Source organism: Chanodichthys erythropterus, chromosome 2, assembly GCF_024489055.1.
Source record: "Chanodichthys erythropterus isolate Z2021 chromosome 2, ASM2448905v1, whole genome shotgun sequence".
Classification (NCBI taxonomy): domain Eukaryota; kingdom Metazoa; phylum Chordata; class Actinopteri; order Cypriniformes; family Xenocyprididae; genus Chanodichthys; species Chanodichthys erythropterus.
The window spans coordinates 3,063,916-3,074,901 of NC_090222.1; the positions used below are offsets into that span (position 1 = coordinate 3,063,916).

The 10,986-nt window shown below is 38.1% G+C and overlaps 2 protein-coding genes across 2 annotated transcripts in view; both read right to left on the reverse strand.

Annotated features, from left to right (window-relative positions):
- Positions 1–4,160, reverse strand: part of bbs9 (Bardet-Biedl syndrome 9) — a 104,875-nt gene extending 100,715 nt beyond the window's left edge. Inside the window, exons 1-2 of the mRNA XM_067399632.1 lie at positions 4,040–4,160; positions 1,657–1,769 (exon numbers count right to left, since the gene is read on the reverse strand). Of these exons, the coding sequence (XP_067255733.1) occupies positions 1,657–1,768 (112 nt within the window). The 5' untranslated portion in view covers position 1,769; positions 4,040–4,160. The remainder of the gene's footprint in view (positions 1–1,656; positions 1,770–4,039) is intronic.
- Positions 4,161–5,062: 902 nt separating this feature from the next.
- On the reverse strand, positions 5,063–10,927 carry eaf1 (ELL associated factor 1). The gene is made up of 6 exons (XM_067391619.1): positions 10,758–10,927; positions 9,175–9,269; positions 8,961–9,097; positions 6,297–6,463; positions 5,873–6,082; positions 5,063–5,620 (listed from the first exon to the last, which is right to left on the reverse strand). Exons 1-6 carry the CDS (start codon positions 10,858–10,860, stop codon positions 5,577–5,579), a joined length of 756 nt encoding a protein of 251 aa, XP_067247720.1. The 5' UTR covers positions 10,861–10,927; the 3' UTR covers positions 5,063–5,576.
- Positions 10,928–10,986: the final 59 nt, after the last annotated feature.

The window sequence follows — 10,986 nt, forward strand, 5'->3', positions numbered from 1 at the left end:
GATGGAGCAATAATAACTGTCATGATCCATGATATCATGATATTTTTAGTGATATTTGTAAATTGTCTTTCTAAATGTTTTGTTAGCATGTTGCTAATGTACTGTTAAATGTGGTTAAAGTTACCATCATTTCTTACTGTATTCACGGAGAAAAGAGCCGTCGATATTTTCATTTTTAAAAACTTGCAGTCTGTATAATTCATAAACACAACTTCATTCTTTATAAATCTCTCCAACAGTGTGTAATGTTAGCTTTAGCCATGGAACACTATCAAACTCATTCAGAATCAAATGTAAACATCAAAATAAACACTGTACTCACATGATCTGAAGCATGCATGCAGTATGCATGATGTAAAGATCCATTTGAGGGTTATATTAGCTGTGTGAACTTTGTAAATGCACTGTAATATATTCAAGAGCTCGGGGGGGGGGGGCAGGGAGCGCGAGATTTAAAGGGGCAGCAGCCTGAATCGGTGCATAGTTAATGATGCCCCAAAATAGGCTGTTAAAAAAAAACTAAAAAAAAAAATCTATGGGGTATTTTGAGCTGAAACTTCACAGACACATTCAGGAGACACCTTAGACTTATATTACATCTTGTAAAAACTGGTTCTAGGGCACCATTAATTCAGTTGGATGATGGTCGCTTCAATCCCTCAGCTCATCAATCACGAGCAGCAGAAATCATTACATTTCTAGTAGGGCTGGGTGATATATTGCATGCAACTGTCACGCGCATTTCGTCAGTAAAGCCGGTTCCCTGATTGCCGCTAAATCGCCATCACCTGCTTTCAAATGGAGCGGCATTTAATAGACAGAACCATAGTTCACTGACAAACCACGCAATATATCGTGTTCATTATCGCAGATGAATCGCCTTCGATAGTGAACGCGATATTGCGTGGCTTGTCTGTGAACTACGGTTCTGTCTATTAAATGCCGCTCCATTTGAAAGCAGGTGATGGCGATTTAGCGGCAATCAGGGAACCGGCTTTACTGACGAAATGCGCGTGACAATCGCATGCGATATATCACCCAGCCCTAATTTCTAGACTGAATGTGAACATTTACTCATCTCACTTACATGAAAACATTCATTATTCATCAGAATGAATAAAAACAGAGAAATGCAAACTCAGAATATTACACAAAACTAATAATTAAATATATTAAATGACACAAATGTACTTTATGTATTTATTCTCATTTTATTAACCAATGTCTTTGCTGCTGATGTTCAATGATCTAATTTAACCATACTAATAAGCAAAAAAATGACTTTATATTAGATTGAGAAATAAGAGTGTTGAACTTCTCCTGTATCCTATTCTTCTTTAATCCAGAATGACATCACAGCTGAAAGGTTTGTTTGAGCTGCGCCCTCTACTGTACAGGAGTAAATATGCATTTCCTTCAGCCTGAGGCTTATTCATTTCACTTTTGGTGTGAAAGGGGTTTAACATTTGACAAAAATAGAACGTTTGTGTTGTTATTAAAAAACAAACAAGCAAGCCCAGCCCAGGTGAGAAAAAGTAACACAAAAGTAATGTAACGCTATACTTTTCATAACGTAATTAGTAACTTTTTAGGGAGTAACTCAATATTGTAATGCGTCAACTTTCCCCAACACTGGCAATAAGTGCTTTAACTCACCGTATCCACTGCCACTGTTGTCCACATCCCCGACACACAGACAGCCCTGGTCAAACTCCTCCCCCTCGCCCAGCGTCAACGCCCACCAATCACGAGCCTTGAACAGAGACATCCTGTAGAACAGAGGTGAGAGTGTGAGAGTACCAACCGTCCACCAGACTCCAGAAACCATGTTGTCGGTGTCATTAGATCTTCATGCATAAAAGTCACGCATAAACCAAACAAAAATAATAGTTATGTTATTTGTGAAACCATCGGCATCAAACACTGGAGGAGTTTCAGGTCTTCACTGCAGAACTGCTTCAGGTCAGCTGTTCGATATTAAAGCTTCACCGCCACACCTGATACAGGATCTTCTCCTCATGAAACGCAGTGTTGTGGACATAACTTGGTTTGTGTCAGCTTTTTTGATGAATCGGTCAGTAAGTACGAGGAATTTAAAGGATTAGTTCACTTTCAAAATTCAAATTTCCTGATAATTTACTCACCCCCATGTCATCCAAGATGTTCATGTCTTTCTTTCTTCAGTGGAAAAGAAATGAAGGTTTTTGATGAAAACATTCCAGGATTATTCTCCTTATAGTGGACTTCAATGGACTCCAGACGGTTGAAGGTCAAAATTACAGTTTCAGTGCAGCTTCAAAGAGCTTTAAACGATACCAGACGAGGAATAAGAGTCTTATCTAGAGAAACCATCACTCATTTTCTAAAAAATACAACTGTATATGCTTTATAAACACAAATGATCACCTTCAAAGTGCTTCTGCCAAAACCACACTTTCATATTCTTCAAAAAGCTTACGCTGTATGTCCTACATTTTCCCTATTCAACTTACGGATAAAAACTAAACTGGTGCCGCGTTCGTTACGAAAGTTGAATAGGGAAAATGCAGGACATACAGCGAAAACGTTTTGAAGAATATGAAAGTGTGGTTTTGGCAGAAGCACTTATAAAGCATATACAGTTGTATTTTCTTAGAAAATGAGCGATCGTTTCTCTAGATAAGACTCTTATTCCTCGTCTGGGATCGTTTAAAGCTTTTTGAAGCTGCACTGAAACTGTCATTTTGACCTTCAACCATTTGGAGTCCACTGAAGTCCACTATAAGGAGAAAAATCCTGAAATGTTTTCATCAAAAACCTTCATTTCTTTTCCACTGAAGAAAGAAAGACATGAACATCTTGGATGACATGGAGGTGAGTAAATTATCAGGAAAAGTTTATTAGAAAGTGAACTAATCCTGTAAAGCAATAATGATGTGCACCGGTAAATCATTTACAATAATCATTTTGATTTCATGGTGACTTTAAAGGTGCTAAAGAGGATGTTTTGTTTTATACATTTTTGCAATATTACTTGAAACTGGCTTTACTAACTGATAAAAGACTATTTATTAGGTGCACTGAAAGGAATAATATTAATATACATCATCTGTGCACGAGGTAGGGCCTTAAAAACATCAGCCAATCATTTACGCGATCATCATGTAAACGATTGGCCCTCTGGCTTGTCAATTACGGCTGCGCGCTCCAGTAACTTTCCACACTCCACAGGCGCCGCATGCGATGTTTTTGTCAGGAGACAGGAGTAACAACTGCAGATTATGAGTTACCTGCGGTGAGTCCGACATAATGAATCCAAAAAACTTGACACAGCGAATGCCGGTAGTAAACACTCGTGTTCCAATACTCGTGCACGAATTTTGGGAGGCGTTCCCTCGAAATTCTTACGCATGCGCTCATTTCAAAAACTCAGTAACAGTCTTTGGTTTCTCAGTTGACGAAAAGATCCTCTTTAGCACCTTTAAAAGCTCTTCAGTCATTCCCTCTCTTTTGGGCACGTGGTCTTTGATGCTGACGAGACAGGAGGGTCACGTGACCACATGTCTCATTGGTTGCCATCCAAGCAGCTTTCCTAACTACTGCTGACTGATTAACAAGCAGTTAATCCAGAGACAGAGACTGACAGTATATATGAGGTGTTTCAGCACAGTATGAAAGTGATTGATATCTCTCATGAGTCAGTCTGTGCAGATCAGTGTGACTTTAAAGCGATATCAGACTTTAACTCGAGGGGATAATGCTACAGAAGCTGAATTAAACAGTAATCACATCTACATGATGAGCAGTTTTTTAAAAGCACGAAATGTTCTTATGATTCGAGATTAAATCTGAAGTTCATGATTCTAGCCAATCGGAGATCACCCTGTCAACAGTCCATCTGTGTTTACGACCTGAGCCTTTAAATCAGCTCTTCTTCATCATCCTCCAGTGACTGACAGAATATGATGTTCGCCTGAATCTGCAGTTTGCTGCTCAAACTGCTACAGTTTCTCTCTACAGTATCAGAGTGACGCTGCAGGTGAAGGAATAAAGTCTGTACCTGTCAGACTGGCTCCAGTAATGCAAAGAAAGCAGAACCGCTCAACACATCTCCGCTCCTCTCACTCGACCTGCTGTTGTCATGGTGCTACTTACAGCGACGCTGCAGCCGGAACTGCGTGACGTGACGACGCGTTATCAAAATAAAAGTCCCGGATTTTCCCTTACTTCAGTACGGATCCAGTTCTTGTGAATGTCTGATATATCACATCAAATGTTAGAATATGAATGTTTAGTTGTTTTTAAACGTGAATTTTAAACATGTTTGTGATGGTCAACATTTGTTATTTCATTTTATGTAGTTATTGCTGTTTCAATACTTGCAAAATGTGAAAAAATGTGAAATGGCTGAATTTTGTAATGTAACGTTAACTGATGCAGAACAAATTCACTGCCCTACATTTCTTTTCTTAAATTTACATTTTTAAGTGGGATATTCATCACAATACAAAAGAGAGGACAGTAATATATATAAATATTGTCTTGCACCTCTGGATTGTAAATGAAACTTTTTAAATTTCAAAGAATTTCTCTTTGTTTTTAAGTAATAAAATGGGGGTAAATGTAGTAATATCCTGGTAAAAACAAGGTCACATTCAAAACTTTTAAAACTTCTGCACATTGACTCATAAATGAGAAGCTACTGATCAGATACAATATGGATTTAGCTGAAAAATATTGAGTTATGACAGTTCCATAAGCTCATGTTCCACCCTTTCAAACAGACCCGGCTGTATACAGGTGTTTAATGCATTGTGAGGGTTAAAATGCATTATAATATTAGCAGATTCCTTGTTACAGCTGAAATTGCTTGTTTGTCGTGTTTTAATGCGTTATACTTTCTAAAGTTGAGTTCAATGATGAGTAGATGAGAATTATAATGTATTAAAATGGGGTTACAGTTATTCATGAGATCATACAATGCATTAAGCTGCATAATTAATGCATTATTTTATAATATTGTATAATGCATTATATATAAGTGTGAGTGAAGATGGACAGTCAATAATCACTGACAGCTCTTGTTTTTGTCTTTTATCTGACAATACAAACACTATATACAACATTTATACTGTGTCCAGTTCACATTAAAACATTTGCTTTTGGTTCAACAAGCAGTACAGACATCCACAGATAACACACACGCTGGGTATGGAGGAGGACTTTGAAGGGTCGTGACCCTCATGTCATAAAAAAAACAACAAACAAATGATTTTTATCTGCCACGCAATTCAAAAGAAAGATTTCATACGTTATATGAACGTTACAGTCAGAAGAGGACGCTGGTGTTTGTAACACTGAACTATAGTTCATAAAAACACTGAACAACTAAAGCTACAATATTATTTCATACCCATTTACACAACCATATCAGTTCAAAAAATTCCCTTTGCAATAAAAAATAAAATCTAATACAAGTATTTTACATTCTTTAAAACTTCTCATAATATCTCCAATGTTAACACGAATCCATAAAAGCTGAAGATAAGAGCACTGCAGAAGAGCTGATGTGATGAATGAAAGCATGAGGAACAGTGTCAGTCGCTGTCGCTGCCAGATTCACTCAGCTGAAGGTCATTTCCTGACGACAACAACAACAACTGTTTACACACACAGCACACTGCTTCTGCAGCTGCAACTGAACATATTTCCACCCAATGTGTTTTATTTAGAGTTTTATTGGTTTTCCCCTTATCCCAGACGTAAAATATGAAAACTGAAATAATAATAATAATTTGAAAGTAAGATAATATAAACAATGTACTAATGTTAATTAAATTAAATGAATAAAGTGTGATTTAGCTGATAATGAGGAGGTGAATGAGACTCTTACTGAGAGTGTTCATCAGCTGGTTGCTGCCCTGTGATTGGCTGATTCCGTTGGCCATGTTGTTGGCGCTGGGGGAGAGGCGCGTGTCCTGCTCCGCGTCACTGCCAGAGCTGTCGTCTTCAGCGCCGCTGCCGGAGCCGCTGGCCGAGTCTGAGGACGAGCTGCTGCCGCTGCTGCTCATCTGCTCGATCACGTCCACCTCTGCCCGCAGCTCTGAAACACACACACACACATGAGCTGGAACACCTGACCCTCACACAGCACAGCTGGAGTCAGCTTTGAGACTTAAAACTAAAGCAAAGAAGCACTGAAGTAACATGATGTTTAAAAGAAATGTGAGTAATTACGTCATGTCATATAATGCTGATAATATTTTCTCATTATGTATTACACTATAAAATGCTCTAAAAGCCCTATAAAGTCAGACCTCGTTTGATGTCGTCCAGCTGCGGCTCCGGTGACGGGTTGTCTTTGCCGGGCGAGCTCTTAGCGCCCCCTCCTGGCTTGACGGGCGTGCGGAACTGTGACGTCAGCGGGTTCGCTCTCACCGACTGCTGCTCCAGACGGGCCTGGATCTTACTGCTGCCCTCGGCTCTGACCAACACAAACAACCATCTTCAACATCACTTCACTGGCCAGCTCTGTCTGCATTCACACGCCACACACACTACCAGTCATGTGATTCCATTCAAACGCCCTTATTCCATGTTTTAGTCAGAATGATTGCAATTTTATGCATCTATAACGCATCATGTTTCCAGCGCGGGATGTGAATACTGGGTAATACTGCATGTGCTGATGTTTACAAACACAAACATCATTTACTGCCTTATAAAAAAAGCCTGACATGAGCGAGTGTGTCTTCTGTATCTGAGCTGAAAATGTTAATCGATTCTGACTCAGAAACACTGGATCAGTTTTGAGCAACACATCGATAATTAAACCACACAGAGCAGCTGTGCACTTTTAAACAGATGAGAGAATTAAATTGGTCCAGTTTTTCAGTGTGTTTAAACAGGGTTATTATAACTAAAATATATTAGCTTCAATTAAAATTACTACCATAAAAAAATTGTTGCTTGAAGTAAAATAAATGTTAATTGTAATAAAAGATATTTAAAAAAAAAATTAAAAGCATTTAATTTTAGCTAGGAAACATTTCTCGTGTTCATTTAGTTTAACGATTTACTAAAATAGGAATAAAAATGAGAATAAAAAATTTTATATGATAGAGACCACGATTCTAAATAGACAACTAAACAAAACAACAAGAAATTTACTAGAGGTTCTGACAAAATATTAATTGTTGCAGTTAATTAAAAAAAAATATTTAATTAATTTGGATTATTATTTTTAATTGGTGTGAATGATTCAATGACTCACTCATAAAGACTTCAATAGTTTCATTACTGGATGAATCAGTGTTTTTGAACGAATCTCCTAAAAGAATGATTTAAAGGTGCCCTAGAATCAAAATTTGAATTTATCTTGGCATAGTTGACTAAAAAGAGTTCAGTACATAGAAATTACATACAGTGAGTCTCAAACTCCATTGTTTCCTCCTTCCTATGTAAATCTCATTTGTTTAAAAGACTTCCGGAAAAAACACGGATCTCAACATAACACCGACTGTTACGTAACAGTCGGGTCATTAATATGTATGACCCCAATATTTGCATATACCAGCCCATGTTCAAGGCATTAGACAAGGGCAGCCAGTATTAATGTCTGGATCTGTGCACAGCTGAATCATCAGACTAGGTAAGCAAGCAAGAACAACAGTGAAAAATGGCAGATGGAGCAATAATAACTGACATGATCCATGATAACATGATATTTTTAGTGATATTTGTAATCTGTCTTTCTAAATGTTTCGTTAGCATGTTGCTAATGTACTGTTAAATGTGGTTAAAGTTACCATCGTTTCTTACTGTATTCGCGGAGACAAAAGAGCTGTCGCTATTTTCATTATTAAACACTTGCAGTCTGTATAATTCATAAACACAACTTCATTCTTTATAAATCTCTCCAACAGTGTAGCATTAGCCGTTAGCCGTCAAACTCATACAGAATCAAACGTAAACATCAAAATAAATACTTTACTCACATGATTCGAAGCATGCATGCAGTATGCATGATGAACATCTTGTAAAGATCCATTTGAGGGTTATATTAGCTGTGTGAACTTTGTAAATGCACTGTAATATAGTTGAGAGCTTGTGTGGCGGGGAGCAGGCGAATTAAAGGGGCGGCGCTGCCAAAATCAGTGTATAGTTAATGATGCCCCAAAATAGGCAGTTAAAAAAATTAATAAAAAAAAATCTATGGGGTATTTTGAGCTGAAACTTCACAGACACATTCAGGAGACACCTTAGACTTATATTACATCTTGTGAAAAAGCATTCTTGGGCACCTTTAATTACAAATATATTTTTTAACAGTCGCTTATCGCCACCTACTGGTGTAACAATGTTATTGACACTGATTTGAAGTTTTGATGTAATTAATCTTTATTTGAAGCGTTAAGTCTCTTCTTCAGGTGATTCACTCTATCTTGATCACTACAGTAGACATCAGTATTTATATCTGAACTATAAACTTTTATCATGTACTTCTGTGATCATCTGAATGATTGTAAAGCCCTATCAAGACAGGATTAGTTTACAAGAGTAGATGAAGTAATGTCATTTTACCACAGGACATCTGTAATATTAACGGCCAATTCGCACAGGATAAGAAATCTCAGTAAAGCTACCAGAAGCGTAACTCGATTTACGCACCGGCATCGCCTCCCTGCTGTCATGTGTATATTACATTGCTTCCTGATATAACAAACAAATCAGTTAGGTCCAGCTGAACAATTTATTAATTATATTAAATAAATTCTGATTGGATTCTGTTGGTAATAGGCATTTACCTAAAGCTAATAGAAGTTTGTGTGCTTCGACCTTCTTTTTGATCTGAATGGTATGTGGAAATTGAACGCAACTGAATGTTTCTCCATAATTGAAAAACCACAGAAAAATACTTTTAAACAGGAATACACACTCATGTGTCCTCAGCCCATGTGACACAGCTCTCCCGCTCTCACCTGGTCTTCTTGACCTGTATGCTGCTGCTGAGCTTCTCCAGCATGAACTCGCCCGTGTCGTGGTTGATGATGAGAACGCAGTCCTTCTGATACGGCCTCTTGTTGCCCTTGAAGACGGTCATGGGAGGCGTGGAGCCCTGCGGGGACAGACAGTGAGTGCGGCGCAGACAGAGATCACACACACACAGCAGTCTCTCGTGAGTGCGGCTCTTACTGGGATGTGCGGCAGCGTGATGGTCACCTCCTCGCCCTTCCCCACCTGCAGCTCTCCTTCACAGGACGTGTCGATGGACGCCGGCTTAAAATCATCTGAGGAAGAAAGCACAGGCTCGGAAACACTGGAGTTTGTTTTCAAGAATATTACAATCCATGAATATTATTACTGCTGGTGAAGTTGACAATTCTTGGATTTATTATGGAATATTGCAGAGTTTATTCTAAATAATTTATCATCATTGTGTTAAATTCATGTTCCTGGTAATCTTGAATATCTTCTCCTCACTCTTGCATTGACGAATAAGGCTTTTAAAAGTGTAAAAAACATAATGGAGATATAATTACTTTTGAAGTTTTATTAAGTGTTGACAATGACATTATGTAGTTTTTATGATCAATTAACACTGCTTCTGTCATTTTTTACAAGATGGACAAAATTTGTCACCATAAAAAGTCATTTGGTTTAACCAAAATTTCAGTTTCACTGAATGACGATATTTTCAAACAGTGCTAACAGGCTGATATCCAGCAAACGGACAATGAAACAAGTTTTTAAAATATTACAACATTTTCCATGTTTTAGAGCGGTTGTACCGAATGACCTGATGTTTCGGGATATGCGTATGATCAAGTGAAAACGTGAGTTTATCAAATAGTTAAGAGAGAGTTTGTTACTTTGCTTCATGACCATGTGGTCCTTTGCAGGCGTCTGAATGATGTCACATCCTGTCACATGATATTGACCACAAGACTTGATCCAAAATGGTCCCTTTATATTGGTTACTCCAAATGACATCAATGAAATTCATTCTTTCTCATAACAAGGCGATGACTTCTACACATAATTTTAACACCATTTTGCATTATGTTGATATATGATGTTATAAAATCATGCCAGAATAAAAAATATATATTTATTACATTTTAAGATATTTTAATCATAAATGAAATGGCTGTATTGGCCTTTGGACGTTAAACCGAATGACCTTTTGACAGACAAAATCTTTAAAATACCTTCATGTGTTGCAAAATATAATTAAAACCTTTTGAATTCAGTAAAATAGATGTAGTTGTACTACCTTACACACTTTGGATGTCATTTCTGTGTTTTTATTATTATTAAGTGACTGTCACGTCATTGACCCGCCTACATCTATTCTCTGATGATGAGGGCGGGGCAACCTTGTCACTCACATGAGATCCACCAATAGCAAACCACAAACATCCAATCAATTCCCCACAAACAAAATCAAGCCCCGCCCTACATTTGTGCTTGTTTGAGAAGCATTTCACTCAGATATACAGCACAATAGAGAAGAAAAGACTAAAACTTCCCTTTCATGACGACTTTAACTAATGTAAAATTTCAGAACCGTATTGTAAAGTTTTACCAATCTATTTTAATGGATTTGTATTTAATCAGGGCCATGAAGGCTAATCTGTTAATATCGCGCCGAGATGAAGCACAATGACTTTAATTACATCAGATGCGCGCTGATGGATGTTATTGTTCGTCATGTTTCAGCTAGTCTCAGACTCTGGCTGCAGGTGTGTGTTTACTGTCGCGGCTGCCGGACTCACATCTGACGGTGTGGAAGGATGATCGGGGTCTCTTCTCGAAGCTGTCTCCGAGCTTCAGCACGTGCTCTTCTTTATCCAGAGGCGGGTTGGAGCTGCCGTTCATCACATCTAATGCAGCGGCACGATCTCACAGGAGAACCAGCACCAAAACACTGCTGACAGATCCAACACTTCCGGGTCACAGCGCCCGCACCGAACATGTGTGGGCTGTTAAAATAAAACATTTAAA